The sequence below is a fragment of the Mirounga angustirostris genome, unplaced genomic scaffold, assembly GCF_029215605.1.
Source record: "Mirounga angustirostris isolate CCGP_5_RB_7025 unplaced genomic scaffold, mMirAng1.0.hap1 SCAF_8, whole genome shotgun sequence".
NCBI classification, from domain to species: domain Eukaryota; kingdom Metazoa; phylum Chordata; class Mammalia; order Carnivora; family Phocidae; genus Mirounga; species Mirounga angustirostris.
The window spans coordinates 39,395,608-39,422,343 of NW_026991716.1; the positions used below are offsets into that span (position 1 = coordinate 39,395,608).

General features: G+C 52.3%; 1 protein-coding gene and 1 pseudogene across 2 annotated transcripts; one reads left to right on the plus strand and one right to left on the minus strand.

The window, feature by feature from the left end:
* Window positions 1–5,472: 5,472 nt before the first annotated feature.
* LOC135365656 (importin subunit alpha-1-like) lies at window positions 5,473–6,590 on the minus strand (annotated as a pseudogene).
* A 613-nt stretch (window positions 6,591–7,203) lies between these two features.
* Window positions 7,204–26,496, plus strand: ABCC10 (ATP binding cassette subfamily C member 10). Of its 2 annotated transcripts, none has more exons than XR_010413630.1 (22): window positions 7,204–7,358; window positions 7,725–7,896; window positions 9,932–11,150; window positions 12,645–12,872; window positions 13,467–13,623; window positions 13,897–14,006; window positions 15,276–15,355; window positions 16,001–16,172; window positions 17,319–17,417; window positions 18,023–18,212; window positions 18,968–19,045; window positions 19,182–19,376; window positions 19,815–19,968; window positions 20,147–20,336; window positions 22,200–22,543; window positions 22,834–23,003; window positions 23,497–23,657; window positions 23,969–24,116; window positions 25,209–25,354; window positions 25,453–25,550; window positions 25,787–25,899; window positions 26,199–26,496. XR_010413630.1 is itself a non-coding variant. In XM_045866912.3 (22 exons), the coding sequence occupies exons 2-22, from the start codon at window positions 7,736–7,738 to the stop codon at window positions 26,350–26,352; spliced, it is 4,473 nt and encodes a 1,490-aa protein (XP_045722868.1). In that variant the 5' UTR covers window positions 7,204–7,358; window positions 7,725–7,735; the 3' UTR covers window positions 26,353–26,496. The 2 variants fall into 2 exon arrangements, 1 of the variants encoding a protein (XP_045722868.1); XM_045866912.3 differs by having other exon boundaries at window positions 23,969–24,222.
* The last annotated feature ends 240 nt before the right edge of the window (window positions 26,497–26,736 follow it).

Consider the following 26,736-nt stretch of genomic DNA (forward strand, 5'->3'; position numbering starts at 1 on the left):
GCCATTAAAACATAGGTCTTGTCAAAACAACACAATTTAAAAATGGGCAAAAGAATTCAATACACATTTCACCAAAGAAGATATATGAATGGCTAAAAAGCACATGAAAATAAGCAGTTGAGGGGCACCTGGGTGGCTCAGTCGTTAAGCGGCTGCCTTCGGCTCAGGTCATGGTCCCAGGGTCCTGGGATCGAGCCCTGCATCGGGCTCCCTGCTCCACAAGAAGCCTGCTTCTCCCTCTCCCACTTCCCCTGCTTGTGTTCCCTCTCGTGCTGTGTCTCTCTCTGTCAAATAAATAAAATCTTAAAAAACAAAAACAAAAACAAAAACACAATGAATAAAAAAGAAGCCACAATGAGATACCATTTTGCACCACTGGAATGACTAAAATTAAAAAGAGAAACAATTAAAAGTGCTGGCCCATGAAGAGGAAATTCGCAATGGTTATCTCTATGAAATGGAATTTTAGATATCGATCATGTATTTTTGTACTTTTTCATATGTCCCTAAGTATCTTTAATTAATATCTTTAATCTGTAAAAATCTAAAAAGAAATGTTATTATTAATAATTTTAAAACTAAGCTGGGGTGCCTGGGTGGCTCAGTCGGTTGAGTGCTAACTTTTGGTTTCAGCTCAGGTTGTGATCTAATGGGTCATGGGACAGAGCCCCGTGCTGGGCTCTGTGCTCAGCGAGGAGTCTGCTTGAGAGTCTCTCCCTCTGCCCCACTCCCACTAGCACACACTCTCACTCTTCCTAAAATAAATAAATGTATTTTTAAAACTTAAAAAAAAAAAAAGTGCTGGCCCAGATGTGAAAAAACAGGAAATCTCAGACACGGAGAATATAAAATGCACAGCAACTTTGGAAAAATCTGTCAGTTTCTTAAAAGGATAAACATAAATTTACCATTAAGATCTAGCAATTTCACAACTAAGTATCTACCCAAGAGAAATGAAAACCTATGTCCACACAAATACTTTTACATGAACGTTTATAGCAGTGTTATTCATAATAGCCCAAACTGGAAACAACCCAAATTTTCTTCAATGGATGAATGGATATACAAAATGTGGTATATCCATACAATGGAATACCATTCAGGAATAAAAAGGAAAGCACTACAATGCCAGGATGGTTCAACAGCTGAAAATCAATTCATGTAATACATTCTGTTACTAGAATAGAAAAAAATGACATGATCATCTCAATATACAAAGAAGAATTTGACAGAACCCAACACTCTTTCATGCTAAAAAACACTCAACAAATTAGGAATAGAAGGGAACTTCCTCAACCTGATAAAGGTCTTCTATTATAAACACACAGCTGAGGTGCCTGGGTGGCTCAATTGCTTAAGTGTCTGACTCTTGATCTTGGCTTAGGTCTTGATCTCATGGTTGTGAGTTCGAGCCCTGCATTAAAAAAAAAAAAAAATCAAACCCACACAGCTAATATCATACTTAATGGTGAAAGACTGAATGCTTTACCCCTAAGATCAGGAACAAGACTAGGCTCTCTGCTCTCACCACTTCTATTCAACACTGTACTGGAGGGGCTAGCCAGGGCAACTGGGCAAGAAAAAGAAATAAGAGGCATCCAAATTGGAAAGGAAGAAGACTATCTCTATTTACAGGTGACATGACTGTGTAAATAAGAAATCCAAGGAATCCACTAGAGATTATTATAACTAAGAAACTAGTTCAGCAAGATTGTAGGATACAAGATGAGTATTTTTTAAAGGATTATTTATTTAGTAACTTCTACTAGTAAGCCCAAAGTGGGGCTCGAACTTACTACCCTCAGATCAAGAGTCACATGTTCTTCCGACTGAGTCAGCCAGGTGTCCCAAGATCAATATTTTAAAAAATTATATTTTTATACACTTGCAATGAAAACCCAGAAATGAAAGTTAAAAAAAAAAAAGGTTAAGTGGAATAGGCTAGTCACAAAAAGACAAATTTGTATGATTCCACTTATATGAAATACCTAGACTATTCAAATTTATAGAGAGAAAACAGAGTAGTGGCTGCCAGGGGTTGGAGAGAGGAGGAATGCAGAACTAGCATGTAATAGGTATAGAGTTTCAGTTTGGGAAGATGGAAAAAGTAGTATAGATAGATAGTGGTGATGGCTGGACAACAATGTAAATATACTTAATACCACTGAACTGTATGGACAGTTAAAATGTTTAAAATGGTAAATTCTATGATATGTGCATTTTACCACAATAAAAGGAAGTAAGGAATGAAGTATTGATACATGCTACAACTTGCATGAACACTGAAAACATTACGCTAGGTGAAAATAAGTCAGTCACAAAAGTTCACATATATGGTGCCTGAAAGTCTAAAATAGGTAAATCTATACAGACAGATAGATTAGGGCTGGTGGCGGGGGGGTGGGGGGGCGGCAGTGAGAGGAGGTGATGAATAAAAGATGGATAGCTAAAGGGTACTTTAGGGTTTACTTAAGTACTTTAGGTATTTAAAGTGTTTCTTTTTGAGGTGATGAAAATGTTCTAAAGTTCACTGTGGTGATGACTGAATATATATGTGAATATAGTCAAAACCACTGAATTGTACACTTGAAGTGGTACAATTTGAATGAATTGTTTATGTGAATTTTCTCTCAATAAGGCTAGTTTTTTTCATTAAAGATTTTATTTATTCATTTGAGAGAAAGAGACAGAGCACAAGCAGGGGGAGAGGCAGAGGAGAGGGAGAAGCAGATTCCCCACTGAACTGAGAGCTCAATCCCAGGACCTGGAAATCATGACCCCAGCCAAAGGCAGAGGCTTAACCATCTGAGTCACCTAGGTGCCCCAATAAGGCTGTTTTATAAAAAAAGAATGGGGGCGCCCGGGTGGCACAGTTGATTAAGTGTCCAACTCTTAGTTTGGCTCAGGTCGTGATCTTAGGGTCATGAGATTGAGCATGCATCAGGCTCTGTGCTCAGTGCAGAGTCTGCTTGAGATTCTCTCTCTCTCTTCCTCTCCCCTCCCAACCCTACTCTCTCTCTCCCCCACCTCTAAAATAATAAACAAATCTTTTAAAAAATAAATAAAAGAAGAATGAACTATCAATATATACTACAACACCGGTGAGCCTCAAAAACATTACGCAAAGTGAAAGAAGCCAGACACAAAAGTCCACATATTGTATGATTTCATTTATATGAAAGGTCATCTTTGGGAAAGAGAAGCCGATGACCGGTGGGTTGGGCAGCCCTAGTTCCTATTGCCTTCCTAGTTCCTATTCCCTTCCAAGCCTTCAGACTAGCACCACTCAAGTGACCTCTCAAATGGTGACCTGGCATGAAGATGTGGGTGGGATGAACATCTGGGTGAGGCAAGAAACTTGCGCAGATTCAGCAGTAGCCACACTTGCCCCCTTACTCTCCAGCAAATCATCTTGCTGATAACTGTGGAGCAAAGTGCAAGCAGCAAGGAGAAAGTAAGCCAAGAGGGGACCTGGGAGACAGATCCTATTTCCTTGGGAAGCTACCATCTGAGAAAGCTCTTCTTCATTCCTCAGAAGTACCTCTACTGCATTCTCTTCCCTCCCAGCCCCTCCTAGGCACTCAGCTGAATCTGCTCACACCCACTCCCTCTATCTCTGTGAGTGCTTGGGCACCCATGCTCAGTTCTGTGAAAATGAATAAAGGAAACCTCCTTCGAAATGGAATAGGGAAGCCACGAAGCGGGGGCTCTCATGCACCATGACTCACGGAAGCTTGCAGCTCAGTAGGAAGAGGAAGTTTTCCTCCCTGCCCAGCAACAGCAAGCTGCCCTCACCTGCAGCCACTTCGAATGCTCATTTTCCTCCAGTGGATTTCTGTTCAAAACCACCCCTTCCAGCTTCCTCCTTTCCTCTATAAAAGGGCCCTCTCCTTCTCTGTTCTCTGCACGTGCCTAGGGTTCGCCATCATTTGGGTGTCCTGAATTGCATCTCCTCTGCTATTCCTGAATAAACTCATTTACTGCTCCATAACCTTTGTTTAATTTTTAAGGTGGACGGGTCACATCAGATCTGGATGAGTGTGAAGTCAGTTTTCAAAGTTGTACAATCTTCCTTTAGCCATCCAGATTTTGGAGAATTTGGCCATCCTTTCCCTATGGAATGTGAATTATCTAGTGACCAATGACTTCCTCTTCTCTCTCTTCACCTCGTATTCGCACCTGGTGGTCGCTCCACTTACCAACAACTCCCCAAAGTGTAAGGAAGAAGACAAATTTATACTTTTAGCCTCATTTTTTAGAAACCATGGAGTAAAATTTCTCTGGGAAACTGGCTGAAACTAAGGGGTCAAATGACACGGACTGGAGAAATTATTTGTTTCAAATGATCTTTCCTCCTCTATGTTCTGGGAAAATGTAAATTATTTGGTTGTTTGTAACAGTCAGAAATTACCCTGTCAGTAGTGTGACTCCTTTGCCAAACTTCCTATTGAAAATTAGGGCATTAGAGTGTTATGCAAATGAGGGGGCTTTGGGGCGCCTGGGTGGCCCAGTTGTTAAGCCACTGCCTTTGGCTCAGGTCATAATCCCAGGATCCATGATCCCTGGGTCCGCAGGAAGCCTGCTTCTCCCTCTCGCACTCCCCCTGCTTGTGTTCCCTCTTGCTTTGTCTCTCTCTGTCAAATAAATAAATAAAATCTTTAAAAAAAAAATGAGGGGGCCGAATTCTGCACCACCTTCTTCAGATGGGCAGTGGGAACTTGGGCTTTCCCAATGTGCCTGAGCACCTAGTTGACCCTGGGTTGGGGCAGAAGGTGGCAGAGGAGGAGTAATCTTTAACAGGAGTGTTAACTGTCCCTCTTACCCTCTTTTTAGAAGTGGCCTCTCTAAAGAGCCCTCTTGTCCTCTGGCACTTAGATCTCCACACTTAACTTCACCCCATCCTGCTTGGAGAGAGGCAATGAAACACCCTTTAGCTCAGACCTCTGGATAGGATGATGTATTTGTCTCCAGTGGCTAATGTAAATTTGCAAACAGCTGCTCACTTGCAAATAGCCCTGTAGTATTGCTTAACTGTCTCCTGTATTTCTTGCCAGTAGATAATTAGATAGAGGGGCTTGATTCAAGTTAGATTTTTTTTGACAAGAATATTTTATTTTTCACCAGGAGGCATCTAATGTCTGGTTGTCTCTCTTTTTGTGAGTTAGCAGCCATTGACGGTCATTGCCTAAATGATCCATTAATTATTAGCAGTTACGAAATGCAAATCTACATTTTGTTATTTTCTTTCTTTCTTTCCTTCTCTCTCTCTTTCTTCTTTTAGAGAGAGAGAGAGAGAGAGAGAGCCTGTGTGGGGGGGGGAGGGGAGCGAGAGAATCTTAGGCAGGCTCCATGCTCAGCGCACAGCCCAACTCAGGGCTCGATTTCAGGACCTTGAGATCATGACCTGAGCAGAAATCAAGAATCTGACGCTTAATCGACTGAGCAACCCAGGTGCCTCACCAATCTACATTTCTTTTTTCTTTTCTTTTTTTCGGAATCTAATCTTTATTTACAGGACACTACAACATAGGAGATTCCACATAGAAATAAGAAACCCACTGAGAGGAGGAGCTTCATATAGTTTGCACAGTTTGGAACTAGTCAAGTATAGTTTCATTGTAAAAAGTGCTACAGTAACAAAACACATTTAAAAAGAGTTCCTAGTAGAGAAAGAGTAAGACAAACTTCTACCAAATGGAGTACACAACAAACAACTTTCTGCCTCGGCTGTACCATCTAAAAGTTAAAGGTCCCAGGAATGCCATCCTGAACCTGGAACGTATAGCCTTCAGAGGTGTTTCTGGCACAACATTCTGATCTTCCTCTCCCTCTACAGAGCAGTACTTCTCAATCAAGTTTAACGAAGCTTCGTACAGAGGCTCATTTTCATGGTTTTGTAGAGCTTCAATTTTGTCCAAACCTCCACATTCTTCAATCATTAGTTTCCCAGTTTCACCTAATTTCTCAGCAGCCTGAAAGATGTTTGAAATGGCATCCAGAATAACCAGAATAATTTGGTATCTTTTGCAGTTAAGAGGTTCATCTATGGTTCTATTATGCCACCATGAATGAGGTATACAATCTGTTCAACTATTCTGCTACTTGTATAGTTGGTCACAGCCCAGACAGCTTCCTTTGGTGTCTTAAAGTCTGCCTTAGAGAGAACACCAACAAGGAATGGGACTAATCCATGATTCACAACTTGCTGTATCTGGTCCTGGCGACCAGCTGTGATGTTTGACATTGTCTACATAACTTCCTTGGTTTGGGGGGTTCATTAGCAGGCTGGGAAAGACAGCAAGTGCTCCTGCATCTATTACAACCTGAGTCTGTTCATCTGTCCCAGTGACAATATTTCCTATGGCTCTTAGCGCAGGAGTCCCAGTGGGCAATTCAGTAGCTCCTAGAAGCCTAAGGTTACCTTGCTTCTGTTCAAATCTACATTTCTTAATTTGTAAAAATAGGAACACTAATACCTGACATTAGAGATACCAGGTTTCTTACTGAGATTAAATGCGATAATTATAGTTGTTTGTTAAGCTATTTTTCTTAGGATGCTGTACATACTTTCGTTAAGGTACCAATACCATGTCCAATAAACGGATAATAAAACTAATATGAAGAAGCCACTTGCCAAAGATCACACTGCTAAATATTGGTGGAGTCAGGATTTAAAGCCAGGTCCATCTAACTACAAAGTTTATGTTCCTCCCACTGCTTTTCTAAAATGTATTTTATTGTGGGACTACTCTCAGCAAGGCACTTGCCCTAAACATTTTATTCAACTCTCTCATCAGTATCTTGGTATTGGTATTGCCCACTTTGCACGGACAAAAAAAACCCCTGAAGTTCAAAGAGGTCAGGTAACTTCCCCAAAGCCATGAAGCCTTGGAGTAAAGAAGGACATGGCCTAAGTGTCCCCAAGTGGCATTATCCGTCCGTGTAGCACGCACGTCTGGCTTCTCAGTTCGGTAAGCTTTAAAATTTAGTGCAATGCACGTGCCTGCTAGTTAACAGTAGACAGATGGGAGCGAGTACTCTACCTGAGCGTGTATAAATGACGTGGCCCTAGAGCTGACATCAGTTCCTATGCAAATAAAGTATAGCATAAACCCGCTGAAACACAAGGAAGCGCCAGCCCCGGCGCGCCGGCTCTTTGAGACCTTGGGTACAGCAGAGAAGTGCGCACGCGCGCAGAAGCCCGGCGGAGGGGCGGGGCGAACGGTGCCTCAGAGGTCATCCCGCCTGTAGGGGGTGCCAGGCGAGCCTGGCTAGCACCCTAACCCAGCAGCAGGCTCTTTTGCATCCACCAGCCAGTGCTCGGGATCTTGGGATCCGGTGGCAAGCAGCTCCTTCAGGTAAGACGTTCCGGATCTCTGGGGACGGAAACACAGCGGGAGGGGGAGAAGCGAGGCCGCGTACGTGACCAGTCCAGAAATCGGCCAGCTCCGGGAAGCCAAAGCACTTCCCTTAGAGGTAACGCGAGAATGGGCGGGGTCTGGCCTCGGGGCCCAAGCGAGGGGAGGTGCCGGTTCGGGGGGCGGGGTTGGGGGCGGGGAGACTCGGCTGTCAGGGCCCGCCTACACCAGCCCGGCGTCCTGGTCTGCGTCCCCACTCCGTCCCACCGGGTGCCGGCTCCCTACCTGGACCTCGCAGTTGGGAGCACGGATTCCTCCCTCTCTGGGAGGACCCTTTCCTCCCTCCGCCCTCGGCTATCCTCTCAGGTGAAGCCTCCATGGAGCGGTTCCTGGCCCAGCTGTGCGAGACCAGTGTGTTGCAGCCGCTGCCGGTGTGGGAGGGGGACACCACGGGCCACTGCTTCACCCAGCTGGTGCTCAGCGCCCTGCCCCATGCGCTCCTCGCCGTGCTCAGTGCCTGCCACTGGGGCACTCCGAGGTGGGTAGAAGCAGGTGCAAGACGTCTGTCCATGCGTGCCTGCGGACCTCAGCCGAAACCCACATTTCCGCGGTAGTGTAACCAGAATAGTGAAGTCTATGGAGTGGGGCAAAAATAGAATAAAATCTGCGCATTAATTAGCACCTTGCAGCAGCGTAGCCGTTTTGGGTCGAGTTACCTATCTTCCCTGAGCCTCATAGCATTGTTGGGAGGTTTAAATCAGATAATGCATTAAAGCATATAGCGCAGTGCCTGGTACATTTTTAAAGGCCGGATGCGTGATAGAAAGCATCACGTCTGTAGATTTTCAGATACCCAAACACGACTGTCATGATTGGAGGCAAAATTGGGTGAACAATCTTTTTAGCCAGAAAGGATAGCTTCTGTTGTAGTTGTAGGACCAGTTTCTCACCACTTCCATCCATGAAAACTCCGTGTTCCCTAGACTAAGAGAAGTATATGTACCCTGCTGGAAAGGAAGCAGTAGGTAGAAGAGAAGAGCAAAACCAAAACCTTAATCTTCCTAGGTTTGGGGCTCTGCCGTGCAAGTATCAAACTCACCTTGATTTTGTATTTATTTTCTGTATGGCTAGATACGTCTGAAGTTATTCACTCTGGCTACTGACAAGGCAGGAGAGAAGTCTAGTCTCTGCCTTTTGGAGTCCCTAGTCTGATAGACGGAATGTGTCCCTATCCAAGATGAATCAGGGGGCTGATGAATCCCTTCCTTGAGGAGGAGAAGCTTGGGATCTGCTTGGTCTGGGGGGAATCCTGATTTGCCTTTTACATAGAATGAGGCGGAAGTCTAGGGAGGGTTAATCAGTTAGCATAGACATCCAAAGCCTGCTCAGAGGAGTATCTATTAAAAATAGACACAGTGCTTCTGGGAACCCACAGTCTAAGGAGCAGGCAAGAAAGACCATCATATAATCAATAGAAATTGCGGTTTTTGCACTTCACTTGTCAGACTTTTTGTACATTGCTGAAAATGGTTAGAGAGATCCAGAATCTCAGACAAGAAAGGACCTGAGAGGGCTCTGGGTCCAGACTCCTCACTGCTCACTGTACTGATAAGGAAAATGAAATGTGAGAGGGAAGGAAACCTTACCCAGGGGCATAAGAAGACTGGTTGATGGCCAACTTGAGGCCTCCAAGGGCCCAATGTTTTGTCCCCACATCTTAGGAAATAGGATTCTTAAAGGTTAGCTTTTATCCCAGTATAAACCGCTCCACATTACTGTGATTAACTGGATTTTTTAGAGGAAATCCAAAGCATTCTAATTTAGGATTAAACTTTTTCAGTACCCCAGCCCTGCCAACAAAGGGAACAATAGATTTAGTCTTCTCATTATGTAAGCCTTCAAAGCATTCTAATATTTACTGCTGCAGGTGTATTATCCTGTACTTGATTTTTAAAGTAGACAGATCACCCTTTTGTTGACTGAAAACGTTTTTTGCATGCCAAGAAGATAGAGACAAAACTAAAAAGAGGTTTTTGTTCAGCAAATGGAGTCACAAATATGATCTATACCACCTTCTACAACCGTTTGGAAAGAGAGTAGAATATTTTGAGGCTTCATAAAATTTAGGCTATTGTATTAGAGTGTAGAAGCCATATATATAAGTCAAGTTTTTATTCATCTAATAGTGCCTTGGGTGAATTTAAGGGTTATTTTAGGTAGATACTTTTATAAAAATGAATACTCATTTCTTGGTTGTTATCTGTATGAAAACTTAGGATTTTTTTTTTTTTCTAATTAGTCTTCACGTTCCAGACATCCTTAACTAAAAATTGTTAGTTTCTGTGGCAAAAGAATGATCAGAAATGGTATGGGTAGATTGGAAAACAGATTAGGTTGTGCCAAGAAGACTTCCTGGAGGAAAAGCCCTGCATTTCAGGGTAAAATGGGATAGAAATAAGGTATAAAGGCAGGAAAAGGAGCTGATTACCTTGAGGTAAGTGAGTTATTAGAGGTGTGTCTGGCCCTCAGTCAGCCGTTATGTGCCTCCTTTTCTTTTGCCCCCTTGTCCCTAGGAATCCAGGTTACATCCTGCACTGCAGTCCCGGCTGGCGCCTCCGACTCACAGCCTCCTTCCTGCTCTCCATCCTTCCATTGCTAGACCTCCTTCCAGTCACTTTGCCACCTGGGGCAGGCCCAGGGCCCGTAGGGCTAGAAGTGCTGGCAGGGGGGGTGGCGGCGGTGGCCTGGACCAGCCACTGCCTGGCCTTGTGGGCACTGGCTCATCCCGCCCGCGGCTACTCCCGGGGACCGCTGGCCATGGCTCTGGCTGCCTTCTTGCCGGCCCCAGCCCTGGTTTTGACCCTGCTGTGGCACTGCCAGCGAGGCACACTTCTGCCCCCGCTTCTCCCAGGACCGCTCTCCCGCCTGTGCCTTCTCATCCTGCAGCTGGCTGCGCTCTTGGCCTATGGACTGGGCTGGGCAGTCCCCGGGGGGCCCCGGGAGCCCTGGGCCCCAGAGCCCCTCCTGTCTCAGGGACAGGAGCCTGAGGTAGCTGAAGATGGGGAGAGTTGGCTGTCACGCTTTTCCTATGCCTGGCTGGCACCCTTGCTGGCCCGAGGGGCCCGTGGAGAGCTCCGGCAGCCCCAGGACACTTGCCGCCTCCCACGCAGGCTGCACCCAATCTACCTGGCTCGTGCCTTCCAGGAGCACTGGCAGGAAGGGGCCCGGCTGTGGAGGGCCCTCTATAAGGCCTTTGGCCGGCACTACCTGGCGCTTGGACTACTGAAGCTGGTGGGGACCATGCTGGGATTCTCAGGGCCCTTGCTGCTTTCCCTCCTGGTGGGCTTCCTGGAGGAGGGGCAGGAGCCGCTGAGCAATGGACTGCTCTATGCCCTGGGGCTAGCTGGTGGGGCCATACTGGGCGCTGTGCTGCAGAATCAGTATGGGTATGAGATACGGAAGGTGACGCTTCAGGCACGGGGGACTGTGCTGAATATTCTGTACCGAAAGGCTTTACAGCTGGGGCCCAGACGCCCTCCTGCTGGGGAGGTCCTGAATCTACTGGGCACTGACTCTGAGCGGCTGCTCAACTTTGCTGGGAGCTTCCACGAAGCCTGGGGCCTGCCCCTGCAGCTGGCTATCACCCTCTACCTGCTGCACCAGCAGGTGGGTGTGGCCTTCGTGGGTGGTCTGATCCTGGCACTGCTGCTGGTCCCTGTCAACAAAGTTATTGCCACCCGCATCATGGCCAGCAACCAGGAGATGCTACAGCACAAGGATGCGCGGGTGAAGGTGAGGGCTGCTTAGGGTCCCTCAGCAATCCGGAGACCCCACCCAGCATCCTGGTCCCTAGGTCCTCCCATGCCCAGTGCCCGAGGGTGTGAGCATGATCTAGAAGTTAAGAGGTCAGACTGGAGAAAGACATGGGTTCATTTTTTTTTTTTTAAGATTTTATTTATTTATTTGACAGAGGGAGACACAAGCAGGGGGAGTGGGAGAGGGAGAAGCAGGCCTCACGCTGAGCAGGGAGCCCGATGCGGGGCTCCATCCCAGGACCCTGGGATTATGACCCGAGCCGAAGGCAGACACTTAACCGACTGAGCCACCCAGGCGCCCGAAAGACATGGGTTCATATCCCAACTCTTCTACCTACTAGTTTAATTACCTCAGACAAGCCGCTTAACCTCTTTGGGCCTCTGTCTCCTCATCTGGGAAAATGACCATAATAATAGCTTGCTTCATAGGGTTGTTGTGAGGATGGTATGAGGTAACTCTGGGTATGGGGCCAGCACAGAGTAAGCACTAAATAGACGTGGCCTATTTGTAATACTATAATATTAGCTCATGCAGCCCTAAGCAGCAGCCCTAGGAGGTAGGAAGCAGCCTGTCTGGGACCAAATGGGCTTTTAGTATTAGTGCCCAGAAACGAGTCTTCTACCTCTTCGTCTAGGGCAGAGACCATCTCATAGCCACATATGGGGAGGCCTAGGAGAACCCCAGCTACCTCTAAGGGATGGGCTGTGGGGAAGGGAGTAGGTCAGTCTGCCTGGGCCAGCTGCAGGTGTTGAGGGTCTAGCTGAGTCCGTTCTGGGTTCTGCAGTGACTGGGGGATGGCAGGCCTGGCGATCCACACAGCATAGTTGTCAGCCTCTTACGGGGCTAGCTCAGAGTGCTAACAGGTCCCTCATAGTTGGTTATGGCCCGGGCCCTTTTCCCCTACCCACGACAGCTACAGACTAGGCTCCCGGTGCCTCGCTGGCTTGCGGGCTGGGGATGTGTGAATGTGGGGATGCAAGGAGTTCCTCTAGCCCTTGCCCATCTTGCCTGGACTCGTCTGACCCTGGGCTGTGGTGTGGGCCTCCTACACCTATATGCTCCTACAGGAATAGTTCCCATCCCACCCAAGCCATGGGCCAGGCTGGCGACTAGCTCCTGTGCCCTTTGCTTCTGGCTTTGGGAAAGAGTCCTTAGTCCCTCATCTCACGGAAGGAGTGATTTTACCCCAGTGTGGTAACCCTCCTTTATTTTTACCACTTCCTCTCCTAAGAAGGTGGGGGGATTCCAGCTCTGACTTGGTCCCCGCTCAGGAGCACACATGGAGGAGAAGTAGAAGACTGGCAGGAGAAGCAACTCAGGGCTGAAAGGGATTTGAGGGCAGGATTTCCAGAAAGGGCTGAGATGAAGAAGGGAGGGGGCTAGGGAAGTACAGAATATCTGGGCGCTCAGAGAATGGACACACAGTAGCAGGGTCTCCACTTCACACTGCTCTCTTGTCTCCATCCCTAGCTCATAACAGAGCTGCTGAGTGGCATTCGGGTCATCAAGTTCTTCGGGTGGGAGCAGGCGCTGGGGGCCCGAGTAGAAGCCTGCCGAGCTCGTGAACTGGGGCGACTCTGGGTCATCAAATACCTGGATGCAGCCTGTGTGTACCTGTGGGCTGCCCTGCCAGTTGTCATCTCCATTGTCATCTTCATCACCTATGTCCTCATGGGGCACCAGCTCACGGCCACCAAGGTGAGGGCCAGGAGAGGAGGGGATGGCTGTAGGAAAGTGTGGGGAGAGGCAGCAGCAAGGGGAATGCAGTGGAGTCGGGAGGGGGGCTCAGGCCCCCGGGGCTGCTGGGAAGGAGGATCTCTGGCTGCCTTAACCTTTCCCAACCCAGGTGGAATTCTCTGAAATTTCTGGGGCCTCGGATATACAACCCTTTCCTCTGTGAAGGAATTCCTTTTTTCCCTCTGTTCCTTCCTCCTCGACTTTAGCCCCAGGCTCCATGTTAGGTCCCCTTACCCTCATTTCGATGACCTTGGGGAAAAAAATCCATGATCCAGTGCTGGCTCTGGCCAGGACCAGATGATGGTTGTACTTCAGAAATCTCAGAATGCGCCCGGACTGTGTGCTTATCGAGGGGCAACCTGGATCTCTGGAGGAACATCTGGAATTTCTAGGGTTCTGCCATCTCTAACCCAAGGATTTTCCTGCCAACCCCTCAGTTCTGCTGCTGCCCCATTCTTCCCTCCACTCCCCTGTCCCCAGGGCCACTCATAGAACAGGCCTTCAGATAGCTCCTGGGCTTCAGGTGATGCTTCATCCCCCTTCTGCCCTACTTAGGTGTTCACGGCATTGGCACTGGTGCGCATGCTCATTCTTCCCCTCAACAACTTCCCTTGGGTGATTAATGGCCTCCTGGAGGCCAAAGTGTCCTTGGACCGGATCCAGCGTTTCCTTGACCTTCCCAACCACAGCCCCCAAGTCTACTATAGCCCAGGTAATGGGGAGCTAGAGGGAAGAGCCCGGCACAGGTGAGGAGGGAGCTGTAGCCCCTAGGGTGCTGTACACAGGTGCTGGCAAGAAGAGCCAGAGGCCCCAGAATCCAGGCAGAGCAAGTGGGGGAGAGTCCTCAGACCAGGACAAAGGCTGACTTAGCCCTGGACCGGTAGATACAGGACAGGCAAGCCAACGACACGCTCCTGGTTTACCCTCCCCAAGTAGGGAGGTTGTGCCTGAGAAGCCCACGTCAAGTGGCTTTTTCCCTCCTCAGATCCCCCCACAGATCCATCTACAGTGTTGGAGCTGCATGAAGCCCTGTTCTCCTGGGACCCGGTTGGGAGCAGCCAGGAGACCTTCATCAGTCACCTCGAAGTGAAGAAGGTTTGTTGGTTAGAGTCTCCACGTGAATGAGAGCTACAGACTCAGTGACAGATAAACACGCCCAGGGCCCATCATACTTAGATGGCCTGCATCTCGAAGTACCGAGAGAAAGACTGGAGGGGCTCTGGTGAGCAGGTTCTGCCCTCCTCTCTGGACATCATCCCATTTAGCACAGTGTTCTCAGAGTCGTCTACTCTCTCCCTGGTCTTTAGACCACTGTATCCACGTCGTCCAGGCCAACAAGTGCGTCTGTCTCTCCATTGTCCCCTCCGAGGCCAGCAAGTTCAGAACAGACCCCAGAGCTTATTCAGCATCTGCCCCAGGCTGGGGACCAGGGGAAAGGCCCAGCAGCCTCTTCTGAGAAGGATTTTGCAAACGGGGTAGATAATCCTCTATTTAGCATGCTGAAAAGGGATCACACCCTGTGACTCACACCACCCCATACATCATACATCGTCAAAGAAACACGTGAAAGAATATTCCTGGCAGGACAGTGTTTACCCCAGGCCTGAGTTTTCCCTCTCCCCTGACCCCTGTCCAACCCTTTGCCCCACAGCTCAACTCAGCATTCTCTCATCTCTACCACATTTGGCTCACATTTTTGGCATGGGCTGTATATTTTGTTTTTCTTCTTAGTTCAGGCAAGACAAGGCTGGAATTTTTCAAAGGAATTTTACTAATGTTGTCAGTTGGGGCTTTTTTGGATATAAGTCATAGAAACCCACTGGAGCTAGCTTAAGCAAACAAGAATTTATAATAAGGATATAGAGATGAATTGCAGAATTCAAAGGCATGCATGCAGCTGGATCTCAGCAGCAGCCCAGAATCAGGACACAGCTCAAAGAGCTCTCCTTTTGTCTGCTTTTCTCTGTATCTGCCTCATACTTCTCTTTCAGTGGACCTGCTCTCCACTGAGCAGAAGCTGTGACTGCAGAGAGCCCTCCCACTTACAGGCTACCGCCAGAAAGAGGGAGAATTCCCAGGGGAGGGTCTCAACTTGGTCTGCTGCGCCTTGGAGATGGGTCAATCCTGGCTGACAGACTGGGGGCATCACAGACAGAGCTTCTGAGAACCCCACCTGTTTCTAGAAAAGCACTGTACTTCTCTGTGTCCTACATGGTATCACTCAATGAGGTACAGCTCAGTTTGTGGGCTGGAGAATTCTTTCCTTACAGGCTAACTGGGGCCCAGAGAGAAGCTTCTGTGGAAGAATTGGCAGCCCAGGGCCTCAGGAGGGAGACCTGATGTTACTGTCTGGCTTCCTTGCAGGGTGCCTTGGTGGGTATCGTGGGGAAGGTGGGCTGTGGGAAGAGCTCGCTGCTGGCCGCCATTGCTGGGGAGCTCCACAGGTGAGTAACCTCTAGGGCCCCCCTGTCCTCAGCTTTGACCTTCAGCAAACACTTGCCTATCCCCTACCATGTGGTGGATGCCGTTTTAGGGTCCAGGGATGCCAAGGGTCAGAGATGAACAAGACCTTGTCCCTTTCTTGGGAGAGTTTTCAGTCTGGAAAGGGGAAGGCAGTCAAGAAAGTGAGTTATCATAATCCTCACACCAGAGGGTTGTGAGTGCTATAATAGCGAGTACAGAAATAAATGGAAACATCCCGCAAAAGCTCCTCTTTCAGAAAATGTGGTTATGCAGGGAGGGATCCAGGGAGGAGCAGAGGGATGAAGGAGGACCTTCTTTACAGTGAGGATGAATGAGTGTGGGGTGGCGGCCATGCTCTCCTCTGAGCTTCTGAACACATCCAGATCTGAAAGGCACTTGCCCGTAGCCAAAGAGCAATTTCTTCCCTTCCCAGTCCAGAATGAGCCTCCAGCCTCGTTAGGACCCCTCAACCCCAGTGGCTGCCCATCCAGAGACCCATGTGACATGAAGGGGGACCTGACATCGAAGACAGCAGTCTGGAGAGGCTTCTGGGAGGCCAGGGGCTGGTTATGGAGGGACCCCGTTGGGAGCTGGCCCCCACATGCTGCTGGCCTGGCTCTCTGCAGGCTGCGTGGGCGGGTGGCAGTGTGGGGGCTGTCCAAAGGCTTTGGCCTGGCCACCCAGGAACCCTGGATCCAGTTTGCTACCATCCGAGACAACATTCTCTTTGGGAAGACATTTGATGCCCAGCTGTACAAGGAAGTGCTAGAGGCCTGCGCCCTCAGTGATGACCTCTGCGTGAGTACCTGGCCCTGAGGCCTCCTGGCTGCCTGCTTCCCTGTGCCCCTGACACCTCAAGTCAGAGACTCGCTTCCCTGGGAAGGGGTTCCTTCTGCTCAGGCACCATCAACCTAAGACTGGCTGTCGTCAGGCTTGGCCCTCCCAGAGTGTCCAGTGCGTGGTTCCCCTTTCCGAGGAGGACCCAGAGGGATGGTGGTGATGGGGTGTTCCACACAGCAGCTAGGGGAACTCTTGAGGCCTCTAGGCTAGGGTTCCCTCGGAGGCTTTAGCTCTAAGGAGGTTGGGCTAGTGGTTCTGATTCAAGAGGCTCTCCCCCACTTCCCACTGGGGAGGCTTCAGAGTCAAAGTTACTCTAGGCAAGTCCATTAGATCCCCTACGTCCAGAGTACTAAATTTAGGGGGGTGAGATTTCAGATCTTACTCATGGCTTCCCCACTCAATCCCCATGTCCCCTGTAGGACTGTCCTTACCACTGCCCTGTCCAAGTAAATGTGGGACTTCCCTGGAAAAGAGGGCCTTACTTTGACTATGGGGTACCCTATACCCATGTATCATTTGTTTCTACAGCAAGCATTTCTCAAATGCCTGTCGGGTACTGGGAGCGGATCTAGGCACTAAGAAAAGAGGTGAATTACCAAGCTTTTCCCTCAGGGGGACTCACAGTCTGGTAGACCAGAGGTGCTTCCGCTGGCGTGGGTCCCCCTGAACTAAGGAAACCACTCCTGAGGCCACACGAAGGCTTGGGGTACAGTCCTTGTATAAAGACCTATGAAAGCTTTCACATTGGATTTGCCCACCTTCATCCTGGCCTTTAGAAGGGCAGGGTAGTGAGTGTATCAGGGTGGTTAAAAATCTACATGTCCTGCCAGCTTACTAGCTGTGGAACGACCTGGACCAAGGGAGTCACTCGGAACTTTGGTCTCATCTGTGAAAGAGAAATAATACCAACTTCATAAGGTTGTCGTGGGGATTGGACTGTTGGAATTACACATTATCCCCTGTGGCTCGCTCACCCCAAATTCAAGTCCATTCTCCTCAAGCTCCCTGGCTCTCTTGACCCCCTCCACCTCTTCCCTGCAAAGGGATGGAGTAGAAGGTATTGGGAAGACCACTGACCAATGCTGGGGGGGCCTGTCCTATCAGATCCTGCCTGCTGGCGACCAGACAGAGGTGGGGGAGAAGGGTGTGACCCTCAGCGGGGGACAGCGGGCCCGGATTGCCCTGGCTCGTGCTGTCTACCAGGTAAATTAAAAATGGGGGAGTCTGCAGTCTTGGAGGGAGGGATGTTTTCCTCAGCATCTGGTTTCTTTCCCTCCCCCCTTCATGTTCCTGAGGTGTTGGTCCCTTGGGCATCCCATCTCCCTTTTGCAGATTGGAGGCAGAATTACACCCTATAAAAAACATATGTGACTTGAGGGCGCCTGGGTGGCTCAGTTGGTTAAGCAACTGCCTTCGGCTCAGGTCATGATCCTAGAGTCCTGGGGATCGAGTCCCACATCGGGCTCCCTGCTCGGCGGGGAGTCTGCTTCTCCCTCTGACCCTCCCCCCTCTCATGCTCTCTCTATCTCATTCTCTCTCTCAAATAAATAAATAAAATCTTAAAAAAAACCAAACAAACATATGTGACTTGAAACACTGGGACCCAGTAAAGCTGAGCACTGGCCTTGCTTGGCTGGAGGGAAGTTCACCCTCAAGTCTCACCTGCTTCTCTCCTGCTCTAGGGGTGGCCCCCAGAGTTCCTCTCAACTGTCTTCTCTGACTGCCTCAAGATCGTGTCCTAGGAGAGATCTGGGTTCTGACCAGAGGACCTGGGACTTGGTGCCCATGGTGTCCCCACCTCTTCCTAGGAAAAGGAGCTCTATCTCCTCGACGACCCTCTGGCCGCTGTGGATGCAGACGTGGCCAACCACCTGCTGCATAGGTGCATCCTGGGAGTGCTGAGCCACACCACCAGGCTGCTCTGCACTCACCGGATCGAGTACCTGGCAAAGGCGGATGTGGTGCTGCTGATGGAGGCCGGGCGCCTTGTTCGGGCCGGTAATGGGGGCCGCCAGGGTGGGAGCCCAGCCAAGGGAGGGGGCTGTCTGCCCAGGTGTGACTCTGAATTGTCAGAGGTAGACTCTGCCACCCCTTTCATGTGTGGCCTGGGCCCTGTCCTCCTGTCTCACGGGAGACCCTGTCCTGCCTCCAAAGAATAGGTGTGAGGCCACGGAGAGGAGAGAAAAGAGCACACTGGTGAAATGCCAGGGGATCTGGGATTTGGGCTGTGTGACTGGGTGCTTTGGGAACACAGAGGCCCAGGGTCTCCGGGAACAGCGATGTCCTTAGAGAAGAGACAGCAGTCAGGTTTAGAACAGTCTTTTTATTAAAAATTCAAACAAAAATAAAAAGCCCACTGCTGATGGATTAATATGCAGAGGGACATAACTCTGCAAGTTCGCTGGGAGAGAAACAGGAGGAAATGAGCCTCCACCAGAGCATTAGAAATGTCGTGAAGCATGAGGAGAAAGCTCTGCAGTAACGAGGTGACTCTGGACAGAGTGCTCTTGAGTGGCTGTGACTCTCCTTATGGGGTGAACGTGTTCTGTCTGAGCTGGTTGGACTGCAGACACAGAGGGATGGACTTGAGGGTCCTGCTCAGAGTCTGGGGGTCCGGGGCAGGGCCCTGCTAGGGAGGGTCAGGGAAGGGGTCCAAAGAGAATGGGAGGTGGATTGGCACACTCAATGAGAAAGGCAGAGTATATAGTATATACCCAGGACAGGCTCCCGATGATCTCCCTGCTACCTTCCAGGGCCTCCCTCTGAGATCTTGCCATTGGTCCAGGCTGTCCCCAAAGCCTGGGCTGAGGATGGACAAGAGGCTGACTCAGGTATGGCTCAGGGCTGAGGAAAGGGCTTGCCCTTCACCACCACACCGTAGAGATACGTTTTCCTGTCTGTCTGAAACCCTGAGCTGTCGTCCCACAAACTTAATCAGAGCCCTGCCCTCTCCTCGCATCCTCACAGCCACAGTGCAGTCAGCTGGGGACCTGGAGAAAGCAAAGGAAGGGCTGGGAGGGGAAGAGAACACGCGTGGCCGCCTGCTGCAGGAGGAAAGCAAGAAGGAGGGTGCCGTGGCCTTGCACGTGTACCGAGCATACTGGAGGGCCGTGGGCCAGGGCCTGGCCCTAGCCGTCCTCCTCTCGTTGCTCCTCATGCAAGGTAGGAGTGAACCCCCGAGCCCCTCATCCCACCGCAGCCCTAGGTCCCTGTCACAGCCATCGCCTTGTACTGATCGCCACAAAGCCCTGAGCCTCCCCAGGCATGGGCAGCAGCTGGGACGAGAGGCAAGCCGCCAATTCTGAGAGTCCCAGGGACCCAAGGGGTGCGCTCTGTAGCCATATTCCAGTTGGCCCCCACAGCTAGCTCCCACTCTGCAAATTCCAGATCATGCACTCCTCAGAGCTAAAGGGTGATGGGCCCAGGAAAGAAGTGCACACTAGGGGCATGGGAGGACATGGGAGAGTGGCAAGGTGGGGAGGGCCAGGGCGGGTGAAGAAGACGAGACGCCAGAGTCAAGGACAGAGGAAGGGGCTGTTGGAATGGAACAAAGGGATGAGTAGTCTCTCTCACAGCTTTTCCCTCCCCATCCCCACCCAGCCACAAGGAACGCTGCTGACTGGTGGCTCTCCCACTGGATCTCCCAGCTGAAGGCTGACAAGAATAGCTCCCAGGAGGCGCCAGCCCCCACCAGCCCGGGATCCACAGGGCTCCTCTCTGCCCAGCTGCTCCTCTTCTCCCCCGGAAGCCTCTAGTGAGTGGCTGGGGCTTGAGCAGGCCTGGTGCCCTCGGAGGGGTCGCCAGGCAGGGATTGGGGGGGGCTGGGGTTCCAGGGGGTCTGTCTGCTGGTGGGGAGAGCTGGTGTGGGGGAGGGGAAGGGACCCCCGGGGGCCCTACTTTTGGTTATCCACAGCCCCCTCCTCACCCCCCAGCACCTCAGTGTTCCCACTGCCAAGAGCCGCCCCCAATGGCTCCTCCGACATCCGTTTCTACCTCACCGTCTACGCGGCCATTGCTGGCATCAACTCCCTGTGCACGCTTCTCCGGGCAGCGCTCTTTGCAGCGGGCACCCTCCAAGCGGCCGCCACCCTGCATCGCCGCCTGCTGTGTCGAGTCCTTATGGTGAGGGGGTGGGGGGGGCATGGGGGAGCCCTCCCAGCACCTGAGCCCCATCGGGGCCCCCACCCTACCTCCTAGCCCTCAGGAGAAGACAGCCCTCCCAGGTGGGTGCAGCACTTGGCAGCTTGAGACCTGGAGAGGCCGAGAGCGGAGCGGCTGCCTGGGTTCAAACCCAGCTCCTGAAGCCTGTAGCTTTCTCATCTGTAAAATGGGGAGAAGAGAAGCTTGCTCAGGGTCACTTCTGTTCTGGCCTGAATTACTCACCTCTTACTCACGGGACACAGGACCCCCCTTAGATCATGCAAGATCCCTTTTTAATTTTATTTATCCATTCCCTTTTATCTGCGTACCCTATTTCCTTTTCCCCTCCTTTCCTTGATAAGCAACCATTCTAAGTGTGTTTAGTATGTATCTTTGTGTTTGGGTTTGTTTGTTTGTTTGTTTTTGCAAAACGCCTATGTTTTGTGTGCCGGTGTTTTGATTCATTTCTTACAAGTTTTATTTGGGGCTGTTTCTAAGATCCATCCCTGTTGCCATGTGCATGTCTAGTCTGTTGCTGACCCCATAGACTTATTATGAGGATTAAATTAATTAGTACATGGAAAGTACTTAGGATAGTGCCGGGCACACTAAATACTCAATTAGCAATTATTGTTAATGATGTTATTATTATAAAGCCCTTTCTTGTCCATTATCCTTTTTTTTTTTTTAATTTTTATTTTTTAAGTAATCTCTACACCAAGTGTGGGGCTTGAACTCACAACCCTAAGATCAAGAGTATCAGCTGTGCTCCACCAACTGAGCCGGCCAGGGGCCCCTCTTGCCCGTTATCTTATCAGGGCCTCATAAGAACCCTGTGAGGTAGGTACTGTTATCCCCATTTTACAGATAAGGAAACTGAGGCTCTGAGAGTGTAAGTGACCTGGGCAAGGCTAGTTCTGTGGAGAGCCAGGCTGGGAACCTTCCCGTTGCCTGTCAGGGAGCAAGCTGCCCACTGTTCCACCTCTCCTCCAGGACCAGGGCCTCTTCAGGCTGTGAAGGAATTCAGTTCTTATAAATTGGCATTAGGAGGTGCTTCCAAAAGTCCTTTGCCCTCGTCCTCTGCCCTAAGAGGATTATTCCCCAAGTACAGGCGGAGAGCTGGGGGATGGAGAAGGTGAGGAAGGAGACTGGCTCTCTCTGAGACGGTCCCTCCGAGGAACAATCTAAACAGCTGGTGGCTGCTGAGCCCTGAACTCTGGGCCAGGCAGACTGTGCTAAGCACCGGCCTGCCGTATATGTGGCTCTCAATCCTGCCAGCAGCCTGGGAGCTGCAGTTGTGTTGTTATCCCTGTTGTGGAGATGAGGAGCAGTGGCCTTTAAGAGATGAAGCTCCTTGCCTGGGGTCTCCCATCCAGTAGGTGGCAGGGCTAGAATCCGAGGGGCAGTCTGATTCCAGAGCCCCAGTGCTTAGCCATGAGATCATACTGACTGAGACTGCTGTCCGGCCATGGGCAATCGGAATGATCCTCCTGACCTCCCACTAAATCCCACTCACTGGCCTCAAGTCCCCTTCTTCTGGAGAGAGACTGGCTCCCTGCCCTGGAAAGGGGAGTAGGCCTGTCTAGCACAGAGGTAGAGGAATGGCCAGCATGGCCTCTCAGGGTCAACACTGGCCAGACGGATGGGAGAGTCTCCATCTTTCCCGCCCTGGGATAGTCTCCCTTTCTAGCGCCCCCAGCCCCTCCTCTCTGCCCCCAACCTCTGGGGACACTTTCCTCCTCTCCTGTTGTCTACTTTGGGCCTCTCCCCCCCCGCCTCCCCCCCACCCCCGCCAGGGCTGTCCCCAGGCCCGGCCCTTGCCCAACCACACCCCGCCCCCCCCAGGCGCCAGTGACTTTCTTCGCCTCCACGCCCACCGGCCGCATCCTCAACCGCTTCTCCTCAGACGTGGCCTGTGCGGATGACAGCCTGCCCTTCATGCTCAACATCTTGCTGGCCAACGCCGCCGGCCTGCTGGGCCTCCTGGCCGTGCTGGGCGCCGGGCTGCCCTGGCTGCTGCTGTTGCTGCCGCCCCTGAGCGTCTCCTACTACGGCGTGCAGCGCCACTACAGGGCCTCCTCGCGGGAGCTGCGGCGCCTCGGCAGCCTCACCCTGTCGCCCCTCTACAGCCACCTGGCCGACACCCTGGCTGGCCTCCCCGTGCTCCGGGCCTCGGGGGCGGCCTGCAGGTGTGTGACGTCTGCCTGCCCGCCGCAGCCGGGGCAGGGGGGAGAAGGGCACGGGGGGCCGGGCCCCAGGGCTCCCGAGGACGGAAGCGGGGATGCGTGCCCTAGGGGCAGAGGAAGGACACAGAAAAACGGGGTAGGGGAGACTAGGCAGAACACTGGCCCCTCTGGACCCCTCTGGACAGCCGCAGGGGGGTGGATCAGCTCCAAGAGAGACGCGTTCTGCGGGGAAGGAGCCTGGGTGGGTCCGCGTCGCGATGGAGCGGCCTCACCCCCCTCCTGGCCTCTCGCAGCTTTGAGGACGAGAACCAGAGACTGCTGGAGCTAAACCAGAGGTGCCAGTTTGCCGCCGGCGCCACCATGCAGTGGCTGGACATCCGGCTGCAGCTCATGGGGGCCACGGTGGTCAGCGCCATCGCGGCCATTGCCCTGGTGCAGCACCAGCGGGGCCTCGCCGACCCAGGTGCCACCCCGGGGAGCCTCACTCTCACCGCAGAAGCATGTCAGCCCCCCGCCCCAGACCTCTCCCTGCCCTCTCCCCGCAACCTTTCACCTCCCACCCAGGGGTCCTGTGAGGATGTGTTGTGATGGGTCATCGCCTCCATTTTAGAGTTGAGGAAACTGAGTCCCGGGGAGAGACTTGCCAGGTGTGGGGGCTCTGGGACTAGAGCAGGTCTTCCGATCTTCATCCCTCCCCTGCTCCGCCCCATCCCCAGCACTCTGCCTGGCCCATCTTCCATTGCCTTCCCTCGAAGCCTCTCCAGGCCCACTGCCCTCCCTTGTGGCTCACCTCCTGTGGTCCCCTTCTGGGTCTGGGCGTCTTCCTGCTTCTCTGCTGGCTTCCTTTACATGCCCGCAGTCCGCAGCTTGGAATTCTCCCGTTCTGCTCCACCCATGCGCCCACATGCATCCCAGTGTCCAGGCATCCCCTAGCGGCTTGTGCTTCTCTCCCCTAGGACTGGTGGGCCTGTCGTTGTCCTACGCCCTGTCCCTGACGGGCCTGCTCTCGGGCCTGGTGAGCAGCTTCACACAGACAGAAACCATGCTGGTAAGCGTCGAGCGGCTGGAGGAGTACTCCTGTGACCTGCCCCAAGAGCCCCAGGGCCAGCTGCCACGGGTAGGCCTGCACCCCCGCCCTGGACTGGGGCACCAGAACCCCAGAGGACCCTCCTGACAGTCCCCGCCTCCCCTAGTTCCTTTCCTTTTGCTCCTCACTATCTTCCTCAGCTCCTCTCATGTCACCATGTGATCCCACCCTCTTCACGGTGTCCCTCATCTCTGTGTCCGTCAAGAGGGCCCCACCTCTGCTACACGTGCCCTTTCCTCTTGCGCCAACCCTTTCTCCTTCTTCTCCCCCTTTTCCATTCCCCATCACCCCTCCCCCTCCTCACCCATCTCCCTCTCTCTCCCCTCCACGGACCCCACCAGCTGGGCGTCGGCTGGCTGACCCAGGGGAGTGTGGAGTTCCAGAATGTGGTGCTGGTATACCGGCCAGGGCTGCCGAACGCCCTGGATGGGGTGACCTTCCGTGTGCAGCCCGGAGAGAAGCTGGGCATCGTGGGCCGCACTGGCTCTGGCAAGTCTTCCCTGTTGTTGGTGCTCTTCCGGCTGCTGGAACCCAGTTCGGGGCGAGTGCTGCTGGACGGTGTGGACACCAGCCAGCTGGAGCTGTCTGAACTCAGGTCTGGGGGAGGGAGAGGAGGGGAACCAGACTGCTGGCCCTTGGAGGAAGGTCCAGCTAGGAAGGCTTTCTATCAGCTCAGGGCGGCCAGGGCCAACCCCGGGGCAGGACGGAGGACAGGACAAGCAGGTGAGGACAGCAAGCTCCTAGTGCCCAGGTCCAGACTCGTAGCTGTGGTCTCAAGGTCTGCAGTCTGACCCAGGCCCACCTTCCCAGCTTTGCCTTATACTTCCCAGCGCACAGCCTCCGCTCGAGACTGCCAGTCACTGCCTCCTGAACCAGAGTCTTCCAGGGGCAGTGCCCCATACTGATGTCCTTAGCCCTGAGGCTCAGCAGGCCGTGCTTGGGACAGCTTGGGACCTGGGCCGGTTGCCCCCGGCCACAGGTGGCCTCTTCTGGGCCTAATCATCTCCCCACCCCCACCTCCAGGTTTACCTAGTATCATTTTTGCTGAGTCCCGTGACATGCACGAGGTGGGGCAGCTCTGTCCTAAAGCCGATGGCTGATCCCAAGCCCCGGCCCTGCTCTTCCTGCCTTACCTTCTTACCTGTGGTGGCCTTACCTTATAGCCCAACCATATAGCTCCTCAGGACCCAATTCCAGGCCCGCCTCTGACCTTGAAGTGTCCCCTCCCCACTCGTGCTCCGGTCATTCCTTGCTACTGCTGCCCGAGCAGCTGCTGGAGTTGGGCCCGCACAGTTTAGCCCCGTCCTGTTTTGTACCTCAGTGTTTTGTACCTCAGTGAGATGTGAGCTCTTTGAGGATAGAGTCGAGGCCTTTGGTGTCTTTGATATTTCTCGTAGCACTGGCACAGTTCTAGATACATGGCTGACCAACTGGGGAGCGGGGTGGGGGGGGTTTGTTCAGGTCTTACCCCCAAGCTTTTCCTGGAAATGCCTGCTAAAAACCTGAGCTCAGAACAGAAGTGGCCACATCTCCATTCTAGACCCCATGTCCTGTCCCCTCCTCTCCCCCCCCCCCCCCCAGATCCCAGCTGGCTGTCATCCCCCAGGAACCCTTTTTGTTCAGTGGGACTGTTCGGGAAAACCTGGATCCCCAGGGCCTACATGAGGACGGGGCCCTGTGGCAGGCCCTGGAGCAGTGTCACCTGAGCGACGTGATTATGTCCATGGGTGAGTAGTAGGCCCTACCCTGCAGGGTGACAAGAGGGAACAGGAGGGGATCGGGGAGAGGTCTGGGGCCCCGGGAGTGAGGACGCTGTTCCTTGCAGGTGGTCTGGATGGTGAGCTGAGCGAGGGGGGCCGGAGCTTATCCCTGGGGCAGAGGCAGCTGCTGTGTCTGGCTAGAGCTCTCCTCACGGATGCCAAGGTAAGGCAATAGGAAGGGACATGCAAGAGGGCCAGGAAGAAGGCAGGGGATAGTCAGGGTGAAGAAGTGGGTTGGGGAGAGGTTTCGGGGGACTAAGTTAGTTTTCCTTTTAGAGCTGGAGGTGGGGAGTTGTAGGCTGGTTGGGCCGGGCCAGGAGGCGGGGGCTGGTGCTTGGGTAGGAGTCAGGGCTAACCCTCTTCCTCCTTCCCGTCCCCAACCCTCTCCACATGTTCCAGATCCTGTGTATCGATGAGGCCACGGCGAGCGTGGACCAGAAGACAGACCAGCTGCTCCAGCAGACCGTCTGCAAACGTTTTGCCAACAAGACAGTGCTGACCATTGCCCACAGGTGTGCAAGCGTCCAGAGGGAGAATCTCATCAGGGGCTATGGTGACATGAACCCAGAGCCTCCCTTCCTGTCAGGGACCCCACGGGTCAGGGCTCTAGAGATTCCAACCCCCGATGAATCTCAGCTCCTTGTTCTCCAGGTCTGCGGGTATCTGCAGTCTTCCCCGGCACAGAGCCAGGGGCTAAAGCCTGTGGGGCAGTCCTGTGCTGTCCAGGGGGAGAAGAGGGAAGAGCAGGTCAGCTTTCTTGTTCAGGGCCTTGCCCTCCATCCCCCTGCACTGACTGCGCTCTCTCACACAGGCTCAACACGATCCTGAACTCTGACCGGGTGCTGGTGCTGCAGGCAGGGAGGGTCGTGGAGCTGGACTCCCCCGCCGCGCTCCGCAGCCAGCCCCACTCACTGTTCCAGCAGCTGCTGCAGAGCTGCCAGCAGGGATCCCACTCCTCTCGCTGAGGCTCCTGAGCCCGACCCCCCTGTCCTACGGGGTCTCCCCTCTGTCTTAGCCACTCCTGAGCAGGCGCAGGGGTGCCGGCTGCTGGTTTACATTCTCCTTTGTGGCTCTACCTCTCCCTCACTCCCCAGAGGGGAAGAGGGTACCCTGGGTTCTTCTTCGGAAACCATGGGAGGGGCAGAGTCCTGAGGCTTCTCCAGAACCAGGCCTCCGCTCTGGCCCTCTCGCAGCTGGGACTCCAGGCAGGTGCACGTTCATAGTTTTATTGGATAAAATTTCCATCTTACATTCTATGTATTAAAAAAATAATATTTCTGGTGTGAGGCTGAGGTCCCTCTGTGTGTGTACCCCAGGAATGGGGCGGCAGAAAAAGGCCTACTCCAGTC

Excerpts from the sequence above, each read along its gene's own strand:
- ABCC10 (XM_045866912.3), top strand. The coding sequence starts at position 7,736 with ATGGAGCGGTTCCTGGCCCAGCTGTGCGAGACCAGTGTGTTGCAGCCG. Across the intron at positions 16,173-17,318 it reads CCCTCAGTGATGACCTCTGC|ATCCTGCCTGCTGGCGACCA; the intron begins GTGAGTACCTGG and ends CTGTCCTATCAG. Across the intron at positions 24,223-25,208 it reads CTGGAGCTGTCTGAACTCAG|ATCCCAGCTGGCTGTCATCC; the intron begins GTCTGGGGGAGG and ends CCCCCCCCCCAG.